At 44.2% G+C, this 23,054-nt stretch overlaps 5 protein-coding genes across 5 annotated transcripts; 1 reads left to right on the forward strand and 4 right to left on the reverse strand.

Moving 5' to 3' along the window:
- Positions 1-921: 921 nt before the first annotated feature.
- FPOAC1_011504 (uncharacterized protein) lies at positions 922-7,520 on the reverse strand (the record flags this gene model as incomplete). Its single annotated transcript, XM_044855881.1, has 10 exons — positions 922-2,269; positions 2,324-2,899; positions 2,962-2,986; positions 3,058-3,228; positions 3,282-3,391; positions 3,462-3,792; positions 4,851-5,583; positions 5,642-6,436; positions 6,490-7,432; positions 7,492-7,520. 10 exons carry the CDS (start codon positions 7,518-7,520, stop codon positions 922-924), a joined length of 5,061 nt encoding a protein of 1,686 aa, XP_044703194.1.
- A 2,687-nt stretch (positions 7,521-10,207) lies between these two features.
- Positions 10,208-14,335, forward strand: FPOAC1_011505 (uncharacterized protein; the record flags this gene model as incomplete). The annotated part of the gene is made up of 5 exons (XM_044855882.1): positions 10,208-10,888; positions 11,004-12,017; positions 12,326-12,692; positions 12,743-13,535; positions 13,594-14,335. The coding sequence occupies 5 exons, from the start codon at positions 10,208-10,210 to the stop codon at positions 14,333-14,335; spliced, it is 3,597 nt and encodes a 1,198-aa protein (XP_044703195.1).
- Positions 14,336-14,465: 130 nt separating this feature from the next.
- On the reverse strand, positions 14,466-18,816 carry FPOAC1_011506 (uncharacterized protein; the record flags this gene model as incomplete). The annotated part of the gene is made up of 5 exons (XM_044855883.1): positions 14,466-15,097; positions 15,153-15,680; positions 15,740-16,394; positions 16,456-18,732; positions 18,790-18,816. The coding sequence occupies 5 exons, from the start codon at positions 18,814-18,816 to the stop codon at positions 14,466-14,468; spliced, it is 4,119 nt and encodes a 1,372-aa protein (XP_044703196.1).
- A 1,131-nt stretch (positions 18,817-19,947) lies between these two features.
- Positions 19,948-21,142, reverse strand: FPOAC1_011507 (uncharacterized protein; the record flags this gene model as incomplete). The annotated part of the gene is made up of 2 exons (XM_044855884.1): positions 19,948-20,406; positions 20,837-21,142. The coding sequence occupies 2 exons, from the start codon at positions 21,140-21,142 to the stop codon at positions 19,948-19,950; spliced, it is 765 nt and encodes a 254-aa protein (XP_044703197.1).
- A 51-nt stretch (positions 21,143-21,193) lies between these two features.
- On the reverse strand, positions 21,194-22,014 carry FPOAC1_011508 (uncharacterized protein; the record flags this gene model as incomplete). The annotated part of the gene is made up of 2 exons (XM_044855885.1): positions 21,194-21,454; positions 21,499-22,014. The coding sequence occupies 2 exons, from the start codon at positions 22,012-22,014 to the stop codon at positions 21,194-21,196; spliced, it is 777 nt and encodes a 258-aa protein (XP_044703198.1).
- Between the last annotated feature and the right edge of the window lie 1,040 nt (positions 22,015-23,054).

A 23,054-nucleotide genomic window follows, 5' to 3' on the forward strand; every position in this document is an offset into this window, starting at 1 on the left:
TTTATTATATTAAGAATTCTATAAAATTAAAAAATTAAAAAAAGTTTTTTTAAAAAAAAAAAGCTTATAATTAATATTATAGCTTTTAATATAATAAAATTTAATATAATAGGATATAGATCCTAATTATAATCTGTATAATAAAATCTTAGCCTGCGCAGCTCTTGTTATATCTAAGGGCTCTAGGCATCTTTAACTTGTGAGTGGGTTCTTGATCGTTGCTCGGTGGGTTCTGTTTAGGGTATGTCGAAGAGAACATAAGCAGATGAGACGACATCCATACATGGACGACTGCGATAATGAGTCCTCGGTTAATGAAGGCCGGATCACATCCCGATTGGTTAAAAAACGCTTCAATCTACCAGGATTCTCATCCACAATGACTGCAGGTAACCAATTTCGCCTACCACAGCAAAATGGAAGGATTCGCGGGCCGGACTCGTTGCCAGTACGGCATCATTCCTACAAAAACTCGGCAAGTTCCTCAAAACAATAATTTCTTTGGGAATACTGAGTAACGTCAGTCGTGTATCCACATCAGAAGCCACCTGGTTAAAAAGACTTTATGTATAATGCCATCTTGGGTGGTCAGAATCCTTGTTTTACGACGTTACATTCTCACACCATTGTTTTCAAGTAAAGCCTGAATAGGAAGGCTGATAATTATGATGGGCTTTCTTGATTAGTACATATCTGGCGCTAGTAGATGCGCGACGGCCCGTCTGATCATTATTGCATAATAACCCGTGCGGTAAACATGTTTGCATCCGTGTAGGAAGCACAAGAATTCCGACTAGGGAATACAGTATCTTTTATTCATCATCTCAAGATCCTGGACTTGGCACCACTGCTTGTTGAAGACCGTTACTGATACTGGCAAGATCCAGGTCCTTACCTAGTATTTCCTCCTTGCCTCTATTGCTACCAGACCGGGCTGGACCCTTCTGTGTCTCTATCCTTCAAAATTAACACACTACTATCGAAAACTGATGTCTCCTGTCCAACTGTTATACTGACAATATGAGAAGAGTCCAGACCAGACCTCCTCTCGTAATGATCCGGGAAATAGCCAAAGCGAGGTTTCCATACCTTTATCATTGTGCAATTCTCATCCGTGTCAGAATAAATACCCGAGTCTGTATCCGAATCAAGATCAAACGTCTTCTCCAGGTGTGAATGTGGGGAATACTGCTCTATAAATTGTGCTGCAGACGAATGTCCGCTGAGTCTTGCCCAGTCGATGGGATTCTTTCCATCCATACTATCCCTGGCTTCTTTGGAAGCACCACATTCCAGTAATATCTTAATTGTGTCGATACTACCTTGCCCTGCAGCGCTGTGAAGAGGAGTCACCTTGTCGAAGTCCGCCTTTCGTGGATCAGCCCCAGCCTTGACAAGTGTTTTTATTATGCTCAGATGACCTCTGAGAGTTGCTGCATGAATAGCAGTGCCACCGAAGCGACTTCCTGGTGCATCCAGTTCACATGTTGAAGATTGAAGCAAATTATCAACAACCCTATCGAGTCCTAGTGAAGCAGCGTAATAAAGCGATGTTGCATGCCGCGGGTATATGTTCCACTTGAATGGTGAAGTAGCGTTGAAGACCTGCACCCACGACATGAAATTATTCCGGGCCCTGGGTTGGAAAATGTCCATGGAGAGCTTAAACATTTGCTCATCAGGCTCAGCATTACGCAGGTGGTAGAACCAGTATCTGCTGGAATATTCGATAAGAGGTAGCTTTCTTTGTCGACAAAGGTAGTCCTCTTGCGTAGTTGATGGTCCTGAAGACAGTTCAGAAAAGGACAGGTATGTGAGGCAATCTTTGGCCAGTTTCATATGGCAACGCCTCGGCTCAAGGGCAAATTTTGCCGTGTTTGGGTCTCGGCCCATCTCGTCCGAAAGGAGGTAATCTCGTACTGAAAGGTGAGCCAACATGACATAGCCATCTGAGGACACAGTAATAAGGCTGTTGCCAAGAACGAGAATATCTTGTGGCGTCCTTAACCGAGCCTCGTCGTCGATATCCTTTCTTCCTGTTTCAATAGCCAAGGCTTCCCAGAGTTCGTGCAATGTGAGAGGGATACAGGAGAGCGAGAGCCAAGTCATAATCCTTCTTACATAAGCAACGTCTGATGCAGATGTTCGCGCCAACAATCTACCATACGTTTCATTTAAGCCTTCAGGTAGTTGTGACAGACATTTCTTGATATCTCGAGTTGTTCTGCAGCGCTTGAGAGATTCGAGTTGACAAGAAACCCATTTGAAACTATCAGATATTGTTAGTGGATTCTCAGGAAGAGTTTGGGGGGAGACGCCTTACTTTCCGTTGGACTTGGACATTAGAGAGACTGATACAAGGCTCTGGATATCTGGTGATAACCGTTGTAGATCTTGTTCGTTACCGAGCCATGAACCTATGTATCGCTTGATATCCTTGTCAATGTTCGGGATGTGGCTTTCGAGAGATACACGTGGAACGTCGGTGAAAATGCGTTGGATGGTGACCTCATTCCGACTCGCCACCAGGGTATTGATAGATGTTGACGAGCAGTTGAGAGTAGCTAGGTACTTGCTGAAATATTTGTAATCCTTTACCTCGTCTGCGCCGTCGATAAGAAGGTAGACCTGACGGCTTGTAGATAGTGTCTGAATGACATCGAGCAGCATCTCAATAGTTGGGCCATCACCACGATTTTCTTTTGTGCTTGAATCGTACGCCTGAAGTAACTCTATTGGAAAGGATTGAGTTTGGGCACATAGTTGACTCAACAGGGTCCCAAATATGTTGGTAATGTCCTGCGTAGCGGGATCACGGAAGTCACAATATGCGAAGGCATAAGCGGCGGGTTCCCTGTGTTGGTCAATGCGAGACGCAACCGCTTCAATCGCTTGGCTCCTGCAATGAGACTGGTTAGATACAGATGTTTGACTGAAGGTAGAGGACTTAAAGACACTTACATCATCACACTCTTTCCAGAGCCCGCTTTATGACCGTTACTGTCAGTAAAACGACCATAGTGAGAGGCTGGGTAGAGGCTATTTGGGAATACTCACGAGGACCACTAAGCCATAGCATTGTGTTTCTTCCACAAAACCATTCGTGAAATTGCTTACTTTCCTGGAACCATTCGGCCGTCCCGGATTGATGTGCTGATTTGAGCTGACGATGATTCTGGCCAGGCTTGAGAGGCGAGAGCCAATTGAAAATTTCTCTTTGTTTTTCATCTAGCCTCATGTCAGTGTTTATGCAACCGTGAGTCAGGTATTGAGTCACATACCAAATCGAGAGGTTTCAAAGTCTCTAGACAGTGCGTCTATTCTCCGACCAGACTGCTTTACGTTGTGTTCGATAGAGAGTGATAGCTGTTCTATGTTTCTGACTACCAACCTAGTTCAGAGGTATTAGCTGGCCAGAACTGTTATTCTCCTATTCTTCATCTCATATGCCGTATACTCACGAGTTATGCGAATTAATCGCCAGATTCAATGAGGCTTTGCAGCGCTGAAGATTGGCAATTGATTGTTTGGCGTCATTTCCTTTCAGTCGCCATGTCAATGCTTGCAAAAGAGCCTTTCCTTTAGACTCTAGAAGGGCATCAATTCTTTCTGGGCGAATACGACTTTCGAGTGTCTGAAGTTCAGCAAGACAATTTACTATCACTGGGCTGATATTATTCGACACTTGTTCGGAGGTTTGATGATGTCCTATGCCTTTGTCACCTGAATCATTTTTGATGCGAAGGGTGGGCTCTATTGTTTCGATGAGATTTCGAAGATCGCGGACCTCTTCTATTATTTGGATTAGCGTTCCGGGGGCGTTTTGCATCTCTGTTCGCACACTGTAGCACCAGGAAAGGATTGAGAAAGACGCTTGGAGACACGCAACGGCTGCTGTGGTTATACTGAGAGGGTCCATGATAAGCTGAGAGATCTCGCCTGGCGACTATTTGGTAAAGCTTGTACTGTTAACGGAATACCCGTACTATTTAGAGTATTTCCTACAGTCTTTCATTCGATAAGTTGTAGTTATATATCTACTTTTAGATATCATACGTTAATGTGATTCTGTAATTTAATCCGCCATTTTCAACCTGGTAGTATGCCCAAGAGTGGCTGTGCTAATTAATATGCGTCTTATGTGTATAAAGCAGGGGGGCTGAAAAGGCTGACACCTTTCACGCCACTCCATTGTGGCAAAGACTCTCCGGATGCCACGGGTCTGTGTTTAACCTCCATGTGTTTTAGTCTGTGACATATTATTAGTACTTGCTAGAATCCCCTACAGAAAAATTGGCCGCTGGAAGCATAAGGAGCAAGATTAGTAGGCCACTTTATGCTCTTTAGACTGTAGCTATTGGACTATTTATTTTTGTAACCTAAGACTAGGAGGTTATTTTTTCTGCTACCTACTACACTACTGCATATTAAAAATATTAAATACAGTTTAAGATTATATGCTCCTTTACATTTACCTATAAGAACATCATTATAAATAGTGTCACTATAAATATTATTAATTATTAGAGACCCTCCCTCGTTGACTGATCCTAAACTAAACATCTCCAAGGACAGATACATGTGGCCTTGTGCACCCAAGCAATAGAACTTTTAATTTCGACTACGCCCCTGATGAATTCGTAACTGCAAGGACAGTCGACCCAGAACCCCTCTGGTCTTCTCACGTATGCGTGTAGCTTGTCCAGAGAATACAGTCCGTCTATTGATGGTTGTGCACTGGGTTGTAGTCTCAGACGCGGCTGCGGTGAGCAAAAACTCATTCTGAGGTGGTTTGTTACCTTCTCTTGATTCTGCCGGGTTCCAGAGTATTGAATTGGATGTCTTTTTACCGAAGCTCCGGTCTTTTCTGATAATGTCATCGCCAATATTCTGTCTCTGGGATGAGAAGTTTTCGATGTCACAGTTCTCCCATAGATTCCCGGTTGTGTCATCTTGTGGGTGATTTGAGACCGGATTTCCAAGCTCGACGTCTGCGTCGCCTGTTTCTGTGTAACAAGGGGTTGTATCGCCGGTGATCATTTGTAGGAGCCCGTTTGAACTCCCTGTACCTCCATTGGTGAAATGAGTAGGCATTCTTGGAGGTACGAACTCCTGATTGTGCGTTTTGTCCTCAATGGAGAGACTGTTGCGTCTTCCGTTGGTGACTTCTGATAGATCGCCAATATCCTTCTCAAACTCTTCAAGAGGGGGCGCTGGAATAAACATCTCATCGATGACCTTTGGAATCATGTGGTTGTGTGGCTGATGTCGTAACTTGTCAGGTTCCAAGTCATTGATCTCCTCTTGATCTGCGGGGCTTCTTGATTTGAACAGAGAGGGGACATTGAGTCTTGTCAGGAAATACAGTATTCCCTTCGGTTGTTTTGTTGTCTTCCCATAACCTGCAGTAGCATAAGTTTGGTCCGTACAGCATTTGTTATACATTTCTTGGAGCTGTAGACGAACGCTCATGCTATCACTCCGGTCACGAGACATTGGCTGGAGCATTTGGAACTGTACGAGATCTAAGAACTCATGGATAGACTCTGGACATGACTGAAGGCCATGCAGCTTTGCGATCCACTAGTTACCGCAAAGTTTTAGCAATATAACAAATAGCGTGTTCATACTCATGACTTACATCTAAAACAGCAGGCTTCACCTTCGCTATCTTCTCTCCCCCACGTCTCCGACTGTGTACAAAATAGAAGAACTGATCTTCCTTCACAATAACTTTAGAGATTTTGGGGTCAACCATCATTCGCTGTTGAGGGAACACCTGATCATGGCCAAAGAGAAACCAGGAAATGAACTCCAGAAACACACAACCCAAAGACCAAATGTCAAATCGTTGGCTAATTTCACCGCCGGCATGCCTGTCCGGCGGTTGATATGTTTTTGAGTATCCGTTAACTTGATCCGCCTTGACATGCGACTTGGATTCAAAAGTATTGAATTCAGTTGAGCCAAAGTCGCAGATGGCGAGATGATCAGGATCGCCATTGTAATTGTTGAACCAGAGGATATTATCGGGTTTGATGTCACCATGACGACCGTATTTATCGTCCGGGTCATACTCTTTTGTAGGGGTGTTGTTATTCTCCATGGCTGAAATTGCGTAGCTTCGGGGGCTGTGAAGGCGACGTAGTCCGAGAGCTAAGCCACGGCATTGTTTGAAAAGCCAAACAACATGTTCGTGGTTGTCTGGACTTTTTTGATGTGTTTTCCAATATTCTTTGAGATTACCACTGGCCCAGGGGAAGACGAGACAGCACTTGTCACCATGCCGATACGCAAGCTCCAAAGGCACTAAATGGTCAGGGGATTTGTCTTTTCTTTTCATGGATAGTCTTTCCAGAGCCTCAACCTCTTTCTGGTAGCCTTTATCGTTGTGGAAGTGAAGCGTCTTGACTGCGAAATGAATGTTTGAGTGATCCTGTATGTGAACCGCGTAAGTTACATCTCGCTTAGTTTCGTAAGTTTACGTACCCTGCCTACACTGTCATAGTTATGATGCGCGTGATGGATTTCAATTCTCTTCACGGAACCACTTCCACCCCTTTTCGGTTCTCCAACGTCAATGATTGGCAGAACGCAAGACGGATCGAGTTCGTAGAAGAGAACTGTAGAGTCGTCTCCCGGAAATAGGAAGAATGGGATATTGATGAGGTTCTGGTACATCTTGAAGAGGCCTAGATCTTTTTGAGTATAGTCCTCGAAACACCTCTGAAGTTTGTCGTTGTCCATATGCGGGTCTCCCATGCTGTGTAACTGAATATCTGCCAACTCACGTTTCTCCTTAGTCATGATGAGTGGAAGAACTGAATCGTTGATCCCGTATTGAATAAACTTATGGATGTCCTTCACACGATCAGTCCCTACTAGAATTGCAAAAACTCTATATAGGCTTGGACGCTCTTCATAATCCTTTCCCTGCTTGGGAGAGTGGCATTCTAAGGGAAGATGAGTAGGAAAGATGTCCTGTATCAACGACTGCACTTCATCCTGAGAGTAGGACATTGAATACAGCAAGTCTTGCACGCTCTCTGGATTGATGAGAGATTTCAGTTTATTCAAAGGCAAGAACTTGTTGTCTGCCCCGTCTGCAGAAAATTCGGCCTCTTTCCAAAAAGCATGGGTGAGGCTTTGTATAGTAATTTGCTGATTTCGTCGTTTTGTTGGGTGTTGACGTTGACTCATAACCGAATCATGTGCTAGTTGGCGTTCCAAGGCAGCATGTTTGAAGGTACCCCCATCGTGTACACTTTCTATTGATGCAAAACTGAAAGCTGACCGAGCCGTTTGGGAGTGAGTCTTTTTGTTGGTCGGCAGGGTAAGAAGTGCATCGTTTGGACTGAATTCATTATCCCGATAAGAGGCTGCACCGATGTGACGATTGCCAGTGGATGGTATGTCAAAGTCAGGCGGGGACCTGTTTTAGTTAGACTTTTTCAACTTGCATCAAGTTGCCGTGTTTTTCCTGCTACATACCATTTTGTTCTAGGACGTCTATGTGACATGTTGTAACCTGTGACAGGGTGTAGCTTGACTCACAAAGTGGGTTTCCTTAAAGCTGTGATGGTGATTCGTGATTTTGAAACGAATGAGATCACATTAACAAGGAGAAGCAGTCGGCATTTCTTAAGATAAAGTCCAGAGAGCCTCACCGACTGGACAGCCATAATTGCAATTATTCTACGTGGGATCTACACCATTTCCAATCAACTGCTTCTATTTCTAGTGACATATCTGCACTTTTGAATGATATGGATGCTCAGCTTTACTTCAGGTGTGTTATTCCGCTCATTCTTTACAGTGCCTATAGGTTGATCAGAAGACAAAAGTCTGGCCGCAAGTGGTTCGCCTGCGGCTGAAAGTTTCTTGGCGCATCGAATGATTTAATATCGCGCAATTTGTCTTAGCCAAGACACTCTGTTTTATCAGGCCTGACAGATAATTGGTGGCCTGATTAGATACATATATATGTTACTGGAAATGTGTGAGTATCGACGCATACGTTACGAGGCTGGGTGTGTCAGACTACGCCCCTTTCAACCAGCTGATCATTGCCACTAAATGGATTCCGACATATCATATTTCCATTGGCAAACGCAGTCAGTATCGGGGTTGAAAATAACACAAAACCATTTGAGTATGTTTAGACACGCCGCGTCTGGCAAATTGCGGCGCAGACCTCGTCGATTGGACGGACCTGATCCGGGCTGGAACTCACCTGAGCCTGTAAATGGTTTCTAGTTTTTGCAATCTAACTCCGCATGTGAGGCAAATAATAAGCCGCCACAGTAAAGTAACGAGAATTGCCGACATTTTCAACCCGATCTGTATGTGTGCGGTCAACCTATAGATTCCACCTTGACTTATAGAAAGAAGGATTTATATCCCATTGATGCCGCCATGGAATTGAAGAAACATCTCTTCATACGCAACACATTTGTTCAAAGATTACCCAAGAATATCAAACCAGTCAGTCCTGTTTTTAATTTCTTCCTGCCAAATTTGAAAGCCTCCCACGGCAATGGTCTCCTCAACCTACAACAAACAAAGATTCTTTGTAAAAACAAAACCAATTTCTACACGCTACTGTGTAGAGATTCCTACTAAGCAAATGTCTACCCATCAATTACTCGAGTATCTGGAAGGAAGATTAGCGCACGGCTCATACAGCGTGGAGATACGACAAGACACATTTTATGTCTACTTTGCCTGCAACAATTGTTGACCTTTGTTCGTTGAGGAAACCAGGATATCTCGCTGAGAGGAATTCTTCTTAGTGTGTATTTGAGAAGGACCATCTTTAGAGCCTCGGAACGCAAGTTCAGAAAATATTAAAATTTCAGACCTTTTATGATGATACTATTCTAAACGTTTAATTGTTTATACATGACGACTTCTATTGTTCACAATATTCTCAATAATCATGAATAATGCTTCACGCTCTTTTAAAATCTTGATATTACTTCTCATTGCCTCATTTCAACCTACTGATGGCCCTTGAAGCCTCATTTAACCTTGGCTGCCTTGCTATGCGTCAACGAGGCAACTTCCCGTCATGCATGCCTATCTGAACAGGCATAGCCTACTATGGTTAAGCGGATGACTTTGTCAGGCGGGGGTCGTTAAATACAAGACCTTCCCCATTGAGTCTCATATGACCATCCATCATGCATACAATTGACAATAAGCGTATAAAATAAGCTTACGGCTGTCCTCGTGCATAAATCTCAACAAAGACGGCAGGGTAATCGCCTTGGCGGGTTTATATTGAACACTCTGAGTTAACTTTTATTAGGTGATTTTTAAGGCGTAAGTCCTAAAGTATATATATAAAATTAACTTATAAAAAAATATAGTTTTTAAACCTAGATATTAATATAAATTTAGTCTAAAGGTATATATTATAATTTATAAAATTAAAATTATAATAATTACTATAAAAGCTCTTATTCTTTTTAAAAATTAATTATTAAATATTTCTTTATTAATATTAATATTAATATTAATAAAATTATTATATAAAATAATAAACTTTAAAGTTTTTATTAACTTTAGCTATATATTAAATTAAAGAATTATTTATAAAAGCTTAGCTTTTATAATTAATTTTACTTTTAAAAAAAAATATTTAATAAAATTATTTAATAGCTTTATTTATTTTTAATATAATATTTTTATTAATACTTAAGATTAAAATATTATTAATATAAATAATAATTAAATTATTATTTTTATTATTTTTAATTATAATATTTTTAATTATATAATTAATTATTAAATTAATAAATTAAAATTAAAATTTTTATTATATAAAAAAAAAAAAGCCTTAAAGGCTTTTTATAATATTTAAAAGAAATATATTATTAATATATTAAGAGATAAAGTATTTTAAATAAAATTACTTTTTAATCTTTAAAATAATCTTTAATAAAGAAAATAAGTTATTAATAACTTATAAGGTATTTAATAAAAGTAATATTATTAAAAAGTTTATTAAATTAGAATTTATTATATTAAGAATCCTATAAAGTTAAAAAAAGAAGATTCTAGGGAAAAAGGGAAAAAGCTTATAATTAACGCTATAGCTTTTAATACGATAAAATTCAACACAATGGCTCTGAGTTAACACATCGAGTCTTTCCCCTTCTTTCCCACCCATGAAACTGTCTTATCAGGCGCTGATGCTAACACAATGGGCTGCTGTATCTCAACCTTGCGTCTCCTTGTCCAGTCAGACAAGGTCCCTGATGTCGATTCTCAACTAAGAGAAGAACCCAAAAACAGTCGATTGATACACAAATCTCAGATGGCGGAGCAAAGCGGTTCCTCAACTTCTAAATCGGATGTCAATTGGGGCCGAATAGTGAGAGATGGCAAACTACAAAACAAGTTTGGTCACGATTTCTTACCCGCAGACAAAATTGACCAGTACTCCACAAGCGAAATCATCATGAGCGTTCTCAAGAAAGATGACAGGTTAGAGTCTCAAATAAGGGAATTAGAGGAATATATCAGGGTCCGACCAGCAAGACTAAGTTTTCTACTCCTCGTTTCGATCTACAGAGTTTCATGGATACAAACATTAGCAGACCCAAAGTACGACTTTGGTGATGATGATCTTCCCAACTTCATAATGGTCGATGACTCTCCTGTACTGCGTCGGAATCAGAAAGATATTAGAATATTGTTTTGTGAGAGCGATGTCCCGCGCGACGATGATGGCAACGATATTCGGCTGTTTAGACACGAACGGTGGTCTTTTCTAGCTCCGGTATTTACCACAACCAACTTCTATCAGGAACTTGACGATTCAGTCCCACTACCCTTTCTGGACGTTCCAGACACTCCTACAAAGACAGGATCATTTGGCACGGTGCACAAAGTCGAATTACATCACGCTCATCAGTTGGGTATCATTCCGGCAAGTGGTCGCCTTTAAGACTCATGTTAACTACGTGTGAGAACCTGCTAGCTAATCGGTAACGCAGAGTAATGGAAGGAACGTTTTGGTTGCTCTGAAGACGATAAACAACTTACCACAAGATAATTGGTTTATTCGTGAGATGAAGGTCCTACAAAGGATCCAGATTATCGTTAGTGAGAGCCCAGGCCTTCATTTGATCACCCCAATTGCCAGCTACAAACTCAAAAAGGACACCGGGGGTTGTATTCTATTCCCATGGGCCGAGGGTGGAAACCTGAAAGACTTTTGGGATAGAAACGACAACAAAGCGGGTGTTTTACAACAAAAGAGCCGTACAACTGGTTTGAGCAAGATGATATGGACCTTGAAACAGATGCAAGGACTTTGTAAGGCACTGGTTGAACTACACAGACCTCATACTGCTGAAGGTGCCTTGAAATCGAATGAGGACGATCCACATTTCCGTCATGGAGACTTGAAACCGGAGAATATCCTCGTATTCCAAGAAGGTACCACAGAAATCTTGCGTATTGCTGACCTTGGATTGGGGCGGTTTCATCTAAAGTCGACAGATGGGCGAAGGAAAGCAAAGGAGTACACCAAGACAGTTACTGGAACAACTCGATACATGCCTCCCGAGTTCAACGACGACAACCACATATCCAGGAAACTCGATGTTTGGTCTCTGGGTTGTTTGTTTATCGAATTCATCATCTGGGCCGCATGGGGCTTGGAAGGGCTCGATCAATTCAATAAGCTTGACAACGACGAGTTCTGGCAAAAGAGGAGCAACTCACGCAACGTTGTTCATGATAACATATCTTCGTGGATGCAGAGTATGAGAAAGGTTCTGTCTCCAAGAACTGCCCTTGGCGATATACTTAGACTCGCCTCTTCAGACATGTTGAAGAGATTGGACGAACGGTGCAGCTCTCAGGAGATTTACACCAAACTGGAAAAGATCGTCAGGAATGCCCTGGAAGACGAGGATTATTGTTTGGATTGGGACCACAAGGCAAACATTTCGAATCATACTTTACCTGATGGTGGATCAGGGTCACAGAGTCGTGGCCAAAAAGTATGTTGTGTCATCTTATGACATGAGACCCTGAAATAATATGCTGACCAAATTACCTTTAGTATGTGAGCCTGTTACCGGTTATGATTACACGCAGTTGACTGACATTTGTCCAGAAAGTGAGATATATCTGAACCTAATTCTTTGCAACTCTAAATACTTGCTTCTTATTGATTAGGAGAACTAGCTAACAGTTGCTTTCCAGTCAGTCAGTACACCCGACTGAGTGGTGCTGTGCACGGCTAATGGGTCCTAGACCGTAAGACTTAAACCTCTATTAAATTGTTAGCCTCTAACAGAGATTCCAGGAAGTAACCGAGATGAAAGACATATGGACGCCGCATACTGATAATGACTTCGCCCGAAACCTGTTGGACATTCTTGGATCTGACCGCCATGGATGGATCTCAAGCACTTCATCTTCTACCCTTGAAGCTCTGACTTTGTGCAGAGATTGCTCAAACGTGGAATTTTGGAAACCAGATCTGACGTTCGAAGTTACTTTGAGCTCATTGGCTGGCTCCAGTGGATGTCGACTCTGCGCGCTGATTTATGAATCACTTGGAAGACCCGACCCATCGACAAATGTAGATAAAATCTCGATCCAAAGGAACGGACCAACTTTCGAAGTTGAAGGCGGCAATCGGCCAATATTGTCACTTTACACTGACCCAGGTCTAACTATACCCCTGCCGAGAGGAACATTATGCTAACATATTCAACAGGATCCAAACTATTTGACGATGAAGTCTCTCAGATCGGAACGCCGAGACTACCTACGCCTGGGAGTAGTGAACAATTATCACTGTTCAAAGAGTGGATTCAAGTATGTGACAATACTCACGACCATGCGGCGACCTCCATGCCATCACCCATGTCAAGCAATGGCAGTCTTCCCACGCGTGTCATTGATGTTGGTACTGTGTCTACTCCATTGTTACGCCTTGTTAAAAGCGAGGACATGGTTTCTACCATTTACCTGGCACTCAGTCATCGCTGGGGCGATGACCCCAAACAGCATTTAGGACAGACCTTTAAGCAGAATCACGCTACTAGGTACAACAAAATCCATCCGGATGAGCTTCCTTTGAACTTTAAGGACGCGATTACTGTTACAAGAGGAATCAGGGTACAGTATCTGTGGATCGACTCTCTGTGTATAATTCAGGACGACAATGATGATTGGAATCGCGAGTCAGTAAGGATGGAACAGGTATACAGCAACGCCAAATGTGTATTGGCGGCCAGCTCTGCCAATTCGTCGATAGAAGGGTTTCTTAACCGAAGCACTGCTTCTCCATCATATGTTACGCTTCGTTCTGAATCAGGCGACATGAGCTATGTTAGCAAGAACATTGACAACTTCAAAGCCGATGTTGACGAAGCCATCCTGAACACTCGAGGTTGGACACTTCAAGAGAGAGCACTGGCTCGACGCACAATCCACTTTTCCAAGAATCAGGTCTACTTCGAATGCAGCAGAGGAATCCAATGCGAGAGTCTTATCCGATATACCAAGTAAGTAAAAAAGATAGAGTTTGAGCAGTATTTGTCACATGATCTGACTGAGAACAAGTGAGAGAGCTTCATTGCTTGGAGACTCAGACTTTCCAAGTTCTGTCGAGACACGCTACAAAGGAGGAAGAGTTATGCTCGTACAAAACTTGTTCAACCAATACTCTAAACGAGTGTTTTGGGACCTCCAGGATCGTCCAATTGCCATTTCCGGTCTCGAGAAGCGACTCACGTCAGCTTTCAATACTCGGGGAGGTTATGGAGTTTTCCAGATGTTTTTGGAGCGAAGTCTTCTATGGAAGAAAAGCGACGAGACTCACACTCTCAATCGTATCAAGTTCCCTCCTGAACGAAACGTGCCATCGTGGTCGTGGATGGCGTACAATGGAGTCATAACTCATGTTGAAGTTGACTTCGACAAGGTAGACTGGACCAACGAATATTCATCTCCATTTGACTCTGGCAGTGGCGCCAAAGGCAAATGGCACTGGGAAGCTGATGGAACGAACAGGCCCCCAGTCCTGGGACTCAGGAAAGTCCGACAATTGGAGGATGACACATTGCCTCAGACAATAAGCATGGACATGTCTGAAAGTAGGGATTCCAAGAACTTTCGATGTGTTGTCCTTGGAAAGGCTAAATCCGACGACAAAGCTGGACCTGATAAGCCAGACTCTCGATGTTATGTACTCATTGTCAAGCCTTCATCAGATATTGGTGGTGTTTTCACAAGAGCCGGGGCAGGCATACTGCAAGACAACCAAATTGATTGGGAACAGTACGAGGCTGGTAATCTCCTTTAAACATCATTAGTTTCAATAGTTGAATATTGTTCCACGATATAGTGCTCCTTGTTGATGTGCAAGATTCATAAGACATGCAACCCAAACCTGAATACCATTTTAAAGTAAACAATCTTGTGATATATAAGACCTATTCAAGCCAATGAGTATCCAACTTCTCAATAAACTCAACATCCACATTGATAAAGCTCTTCCACAGATCAATCTCTCTCAGCCACGGCTTAGTCTGAATCGCAAACACAACCGCCGTACAATACTTGAACAAGTCCTTCTCATCTTCTCCCATAACGAGGATCAAGTCACCTCGATTCATCACGCGGTTTCCAACCTGGCGCTTGAGAGTCTCCAACCGCAGCTCCACACTGTGATGAGCGCTAAACTCACTGCCAGGCATATCCTTAGGCACAAACTTGAACTCCCACGAGCGATTTAAGCTGTCGACGAAGCTCGTCATGGGACGATTGAAACGGCCGACCATGAATGGGTAAAAGTGCGGTGGTGACCAAACACGCAAAATGGCGAAGCGTGCAGTTGGGTTGTTTTGGACAAACTTCTGGGCGGTTGGGAGGATATGTGGCCATTTGGAGGGTGGCACATAAGAGGGCGGGAAAGTCTGTTTGAAGTTGCCGTATTTGTCTTCGTAGTTGATGAAGAGGTCAAGTTTCTCGGGACGGTGAGGCTCCTTTTCTGCTGTGGCTATACCCAGGACGACTTCAGGGTGCGGCTGGACGTTGAATGGGGCTATGATACCCGCCCGATATACTATAAGTTGTTAACATGTTGAAGTTTACAAAGGTTCTTGACGGGAGCAACTTACAGTGAGCAAGGGTGGGTCGAACAGTCAGACTCCATTCCATAGGATAATCATCCGCCCAGAAGGTATCGGTTTTCTTATTGTAAAACTCCTCCCACTCCTTCCAGAAGCCCTTCTCTCTGAACTTGTGACTTGTCCTCGTGCGTCGATCAGGCCTCACCTTGGACCTTTCCTCAACATCGAAGACGCCGCTCTTGCGAAACTCATCGCATTGACTCGAATTGATAAACATAGTGACGAGCTTGGTAACTTCCAAGCCAGGGAAGAACATTGCTGTCATGGCAAACGCTTGTACTAGGTCTTGTACGATGAAGCTGTGCGGCCACGGAGCTTGAGGATCAAGCACGTAGTCGTAAGGCGAGTAATCACCACGGATTTCGAGCCACTCGAGGATAGAGGCGATGTACCAGACCCAGTCTGTAGGGCCAGAGTGTTCTGTTTGTAGCATTGCCTGAAGAGTGTTTTGAAGGAGGGTGTATTTCGCGTTGTAGCCTGGTTCGAGATCACCGGCGTGAAAAGACTCTTTAAAGCCTAAGTAAACAAGCCTGTTAGCAACGAATCCATACTTGTGTCGAGAGAAGATTACTTACTGGACGCTCTGTCTCGCTCCATCATTTCCATAGGCTCCAAGCTGTCCAAAAGCCTGTCAAAACTTAGACTTTTATGGGCTCTCATCAAACCGGTCTTTTGGAGCAGAGACTTTTGTGTAGGATGCGGCTTCTCCTTACGAGCTTGAACAAGACCCGTGGCCCATACATTTGGGACACCCCAGATTGTAATTTCCTCCTGGTCCTTGGCTGCACGAAGTGCTTTGTACGGGTCTTTGCCCAAGTTGATAGCATCCAACCCTTTCTTCAGATGTCGAGCCGTGCTGGGCAAAACACCACTTTCAATATCTGCCACTCCATTTCTGATCTCTCTGAAGGCAAAGTTTTTTCTGTCAGAAGTGAGTTCGTCGGGGAACAAAATCGCGTCTTCAAGCTCATTGGCCTTGTTGTAGAACATGTATTTAGCCGCGTCCATCTCGGCGTCGCTGTGTTCTTTGACTTGCGTGCCAGTAACATTGAATAGCTTGACCTGCGTTCGTTCGTCCGTCACAGCGTCCCACATAGTTGTAACATCCTCGCCAGGCTTGATTTGTCGCGTGTGCCCAGTGTCGGAGTCGCGGTGCAGGCTGCGAAGTAGAGGTTCCATATGGTTATACATCTCGCGTGGATGCTTGATACGCCATGCATTACGAAGATCCTTGTCCATTTTATCAGTTTATTGACCCAAAATACTGGTTTCGAGGGGGGTGGAGGCTTACCAGGACGACCCTGTTGTACATTTCTGCATGGTCCTCACCGGGTACAAAGTCCCAGATATAGACATCATAAAAATCGTTGAATCCAAAGCGCCACTCACGAAGCATATCAGTCAACTTCATGAACTCAGGACCAATCTCTAGGATGTTATCCCACTCGTTCTTAGTGGCCCTTCCAAGCCCGGCTTTTCTTCTCAACGTCCAGAGCTGTTCCTTATCCGGAGCAGTGATGACTCGTCCGGTCTTACCATCACGGACTATAACCAGCAGCTCACCTGCGCGCAGAAGAAGGTATTGGATAAACCGTCTCGTAACAGGGTCATTGCGCTTCATGTTCCCAACAAGAATGTTCCTTGCTTCGACAATATCGTGCTGGCGACGCCCTGCGCTGCGACCACCGACTTGACGATGGTGAGTGTTCTTCTCGGCATCAAAGTCGGTGAAGTAAGGGAAAAACCCAAGTTGCTGGAGCTGTTGCGTGAACCGGTCCGTACCCCATGACCCCCAGTTGGATGCGGGGAAGTATTGCCAGATGGTAAGCAAGTTCAGGTCAGAGAACTCGGACCAGTTTCTGCAGAGCTGTACAGCGTGCTTCAAGTCACAGTCCTTGGCCATGATGGAGAACTGAAGCCAGCCATCTCGCGACATGGGATTCCGACTAGCGTGATTCCAAATACTCTTTCCGCAGATAGTCACCTTGGATTTTGACTTTGGGCGCTTTGTCTTTTTCTTCTTCTTCTTCTTCTCTCCGTAGGTCATAACTCTATCTGTGAACCAGTCGTGAGTGTGAAGATGAGAATATTTACTATCGCCTTTAACAAGATCTGCCATAGTCTCGTCGTCGTCATCGTCATCATCGTCAATGGGGATTGACTCTTCTGGTTTGTCGCCGCGAGCAAAATCGGCAGATGCGTCTCTGATATCCTGCAGAGTAGGCTCTGCGACCTTGAGGCAGAGATCTCTGAGGTCAGATTCGGCAACTGTGCTGTCGTCTAGAAATTCTTGGACACTGCTGGCTTGTAGCGCAGCGGGGAGCAGAGAAGCTTGCGATAGAATTAGGCGACAGAATAGATAGAGCTTGATCTCTCGAATGTCGCGGATAAGAGTGTCGATCTCGTCTTCGGGGATAGGCGCCGTCCTGTCCCACGTCTCATGTGGGTTTTCCATAGTACCCACCATCTGCATACCAGACAAGTTGTCCAAGTTCTTCTTGACACCTTCGCTCAAGCGCTTTCTCATCTCCTCCTCAGTCTCGATGTTCTTCTTGTCGGGCTCTTTTAATTCGGGCTCGTCGCTAGATTGAGCTCGCTGAGCCATAGCAAGAAGTTTTAGTTGTCCTACCAGAGTGTCTTCGACTCCACTAGCTTTCTTGGAAGCGTTTTTTGCTTTCTTCTTTTTGGCTTTGGGTTTCGTAACAGGAGCCGAAGGGGTTGAGCCTTTAGGCTCCGGGGCAGGCGCTGAGGTAGATGATGCCTCTACGACAGTGGCGCTTGATGACGCATCATTGGCAGTGGAAGCCTTTTCTTCGAGGTCGATTGGCATCCAGAGGAAGTGCTTGATCAGATCGATGTACTGGTTTCGCTTGTCTTCCTCCATGTCCTCAATGGGATCCCAAGCTTCATCATCCGCGTCGTGGGCGTTTTGCTCCATACGCTCTTTGTAGGCTTCGTCAAGAAAGGCATCCTGGAGTTTTTGGTCTTCCTTTTTGCGCATGAGTTCGAGTCGTGTCTCCAACTGCTTCATATGACGCTGGAACAAAGCAGCTTCTTGCTTGATCTTTTTCTGCTCCTTTTCCCGATTCTCCTCCTGTTCGTCTTGAGCGTGCTTAACCCAAGAGTACCACTGCTCTTTCTCGTAATGGATAGCAAGGAAGCGCTTCCTGGCTCTCTCAAGAGCACACAGAGTGATGTGACGCTGACTGACAAGCTTGTCGATATATGCCTGGTGGCCGTAATCATAATTGATAGAGTAAAAGCGCAGATGGTGCTGTTTGCGCGCCTCGATCACACGATTGAGGGTGCTGTACGTGTTGAGAAGATGATTGATGACGTCTTGAATGGCTTGTTCATCTTCGACGTCGCTAAAGTTATCATTGGCCAGAGGAATATCCGTCTCAGCCAAATAGGCTGGGGGGTTCTTTTCCAGGTAGTCAAGCTTTGCATTGCGACGTTTGTAACCGACATACAATCCATGAGCTTGTCTGGAGTGCAAGAGACAAAACAACTGGTTAGCGTGAGTAGCTTCTTTGGTGCAGCGCTGCTTGTCAGGAGCCCTGAGAGCCTGTACCCAGTGACGATTAGTGTTTCATTAATTCTATCGCAGTTCAATTGGTCTCACCTGACATTGCGGCACGTCTGGAGCCATCCCGTTTAAGTTTTGTTGTTAATTATGTTTATGTCGGTGAATGTCGTGAATCTTCACGGTCGCGTAAGTTTCGGCAGATGTAGATGCGGAGAGTGATTACTAAGCCAACAGCTGCCGGAGCGACGAAATGAATACGTCATTGCTAAAATAAGTGCCTCCATCAATAGTAGAGTTTGAGATAAAAACATTTAATTAAAAGACAGCCAGTGACTAAATAATTCGGCTGGCGATCATGAAAAAGACAAAGAAAGGGCTGGCGTACAATTGAACGCAGGACAGAAAGACGGCTGGACGCAAAAGTCGGTGCGCCTCCAGTGTATATGTCCACGTGAGTTGGTCTGATAACTGTGTCAACCACTAGACGTCTAACTACCCTATAGCTGTAGACCATCATTCCTTTCGTCACTTGGGTAAAAGCTGTAAAAGCTGTAAAGACTGTGTACAAGTTTAGACCCAAGAAAAGGGCTATACAAATACTAATTAGCCTTTTCTATTGATTTTAAATGCCCTGTTCAAGGTTAAGATTTGCTCAGGGGAACTTATCAAAGAGAATCGTCCGTTTTCTGCTAGTAACAAACACGAACACTTATCATGTACCGTGTCTGCCCAACACAAAAGTCTAAGTGTGGCAGTTGTACTCCGCCTTCTGGATTCACTAATGTTAAACAGACCTCATTCTACAACGGAAATGTTACTTGAGATGATTGCATAAAAGTTCGCTTTTGATATTGCATTGGGAGACAAGGAGATAAGCGTCACTAGGTACTAGTCTAATGCTTCAGAAGGACTAGACAGCCCACTAATGTGATCTCACGAAATTTCCAAGCTGAGAAGAATACTTCACGTGATCTACTGTGGCTGTGTTATGGCTGTGCTGTACTGACCTCCTCTCAGGGTGTCAGAAGAATTGGCCGCTGGAAGCTAAGAGACGAAATAAGTAGGTCAGCTTATGAAATTCGAGCCGGGGCCTCTTAGACTGTTTATTTTTGTACCCTAATCCCCAGCCAAGGTTCTAAAACTGGACCAATACAACTGTCACTTCCATGGCGACCCTTGTAAACGTGATTTGTCCAACTCAGCTTAATTCTCACGAGTAGTTATTTCCCCCACCAAATTCGAGTTGACTATCGTCTACTCGGCGGCGGGCTCATCGGGATTAAGTATGTAATCGATCGCGAAGCGGTTAACCTCGTCTGTTGGGTTTTCGGTATTGGTATCTTGATTGTTTGTGGGGTTTTCTGTATTGGTATTTCCATCGTCCATGGTGCTAGCTGTATCGTTTTGACCAGAATCGTTCGCAGGCTGATTGTCAGGAGCCCCAGAGGCTGACTGTAGGGCATCTAACTGACGAGGAAGTAAGTCTTGTTGTAGGAACTCAAGAGCCACCCTTGACTGTTTCGATAAGAGGGTGTGGGTGGTCTGATTGAGGGCGCGGTAAAGGGCACCACCTGGTCTCCAGAGTGAGTCGAGTGGTATATTGTTTTGATTTGCCGTTTCCGTGATGATAAGTAGGGTGCGGAGACCCCGTAAGGATTTCAATCCGGTGCGCGGTCGAAATTGTATGGGAAACCACACCTCATCAGTGGCATTCTAAGCCTCGTCAAGTTGTCTGCGCCTCGTTTGAATGCGCTCTTTGCGTGAGATTGGCGGCATCGTGACAGATATTTCGATTCAATTAAAGAAGACAGAGGAATGCTGCAGAGTGTGAGTTTGGCCACAAGCACAGTTTACTCTGCTTGTGCGTGACCTCTTCTCTTGCCTTTTTTAACTTGACCTCCTAAGGCAAAAACATTATCTCACCTTCCATTTGGTAGAAGGCGCGGTCAGCTCCATATGGACAGAGGATTCTCAATTCGCCTTTCGCGCTTGTATGATTTGTCATATTACTATTCTACTTCTCTACAGTGACCATACTCATCTATAACACGATGCATCTATATTTCAGTTGCAGTTCCCTAATAAGACTGTTCTTCCTCTTCTTAGAGACCCTTAGCTCCCATCATGGGTCCTTTGCATCGACCTCAGTTTCAAAGTTTAGTCCAACATCTTTCTCAGCATCAATAAGTTTCTTTGTCGTCATGGGGCCACCTCTGATTAGTCTTTCCAAGAAATCATGGTGTTCTTTATGGAGCTTGACCTGTTTGAGGCTTTCCGCGATCTTGTCGGCCTTTTCTGTCTCGGCATGGATATCTGCCTCCCAAGTGTGGTACGTAGCCTTGACCTCTTCTAACTCATCCTGTGCTGCCTTCAGCTCCATCCTCTTGCGTTCATGGTTTCTCTGGGCCGCTCTTAACTTCTCCTGCACGTCTTGTCCGATGGACATCATCGATCGTGTGCTGAGTGTGCGGAAAGACCCCTTCTGCTGCACCAACGATTGCTAATCATTGTTCTGCATATTCACGGCTGCTTGGCACTCTTCAAGGGCAACTTCCAGTCGTGCAACGCACTTAGCGGGTTTGTCCAATGATGGTTCCTTGTTCGTAAGCGTATTGATCTTCGTTTCGCTGGTTTCCAGGTTGTCCCATAATTTTTTAACGAGCCTGCATAAGAGCTTCGAAATAGAAAGTTGTTTATTGATGAGCTCATCATGTGCTTTTGTGAAGTCGGCGACGCGCATTGGCTTATCGTCATAGTTGATCTGGACGTGTTAGTCTTGGCGACATGAATTGTTCAGAGACAAACCTGGTCATCATTAAGATCTTCAAATACAGACTTTGGCAACAGAAACGCAGAAGTAGTAGGGAGGGATGATGACGGCTCCTCGCTTACTCCCATGCCAGAGGCGTCCTTTGAGTATGCTTTGCTGGTAGCTCGACCGGTCCGTCGACGTTTGAGATCAGAAAGTGATGTTGATGTCCCGTGCCTTTTGTAAGAACGAGTGGGTGAGGATATGACGCGGATCTGACGATAGTTGGCAAAAGGTGTCTGGGTTGTCATTTTAGCGCTCCGAGCAACTCGCAGTGATGAAATGTTGGCAACAGTCGTAGTTTGTGACTGGACATTATGCTTGTCTCTATTTCCGTCGGATGTAGTCGATTCATCGCTGCTGAGTTCTTCGTCCTCACAATCGTGACTGTCCGGTTTACCAGACGCCTGCTTGTGTAGCTGCGACATTTTGATTGCAATCTCTGGCGGTGGAGTTGAATCGTGTCGCTCTCCTGCATCGTACGATGGCTTTTGGTCGGAATCAGAGGGCATCTTGACGAGGCGACGTATCAGTAGTCCGACAAGATGAAGGGGTGGGAAATCACAGGAGAGACAGGTTTCAAGAAGAGTAGCGTGTGTAATGGGATAAGAGACCCATCGAGTCTCGTCGTTGCTGACATTGAAACAAGTTGAGAGGCAGAACAGCAGTGAATGAGCATTGAAAGAAGTCGTTTGTTGGTGATTTACAGTGACGTAGTTTTTGTAATTTTCCTCACAACAAAAATACACGAATGAGGTCAAGTACAAGGAAAACATGAATTCAATGATTTTTCTACCTTAGTGACTGATACCGAAGCGGTGTTTGGTCAGTGTCTTACAAGATGGTGTCTGGGAAACAAAGCACTGCTGAGGTCACGTAATGTCAAAGAAAGGAAATTTGGCATACCATGTCGCAATAAAATATGAGCACAAAGGAAGGGAAAATGATAAATATTTTCTTGTGTCTTTGTGGGTCAAAGCTATTGCGCACGTCTCAGCTGTTGAGCCAAGATAGGTCCAGAGTCGGCTTCCACAGATGGGTATATGGCATATCCTATCCTTGCACATCAGGCAGTATCCAGAATCTGTTTCCGCAAGCTTACGATAGCATCTTTAAGATCTCGCCAATTAAAAACTTCACTTGCAACGCCCATATGTCCATCAAAGCATCCGTCTCGCGCCGACACGCACGCTGTAAAAGGAGCATGAACCGGAGACACATAGGTCAACAAACCACGATGGGAGAGAAGGATGAGATGGAATATTGAAGTATCGCCATACATAACAACAGTTGTACCAAAATCCTTTATCTTTATTCCAATATAAGTCATGTGTGGTAGAGAAGATTAGAGCGTCAAAGGCATATAGGAATAACATTGACCTGCCTGCCCAGCAGCAACTGGACACCATGTGGGAAGCCGTCTCGATGAGTTGGCGGCGGGAGCACAGACTTCCCGGGTTGTCGTTTGTATTATTGTTTTGAAGACTGATTGGTGGCATGTAGTGACATGGGCATAGGAGCAAAACACAGCCTGATTAGGCAATCTCGATAT

This window comes from Fusarium poae, chromosome 4 (genome assembly GCF_019609905.1).
Source record: "Fusarium poae strain DAOMC 252244 chromosome 4, whole genome shotgun sequence".
In the NCBI taxonomy this organism is placed as follows: Eukaryota; Fungi; Ascomycota; class Sordariomycetes; order Hypocreales; family Nectriaceae; genus Fusarium; species Fusarium poae.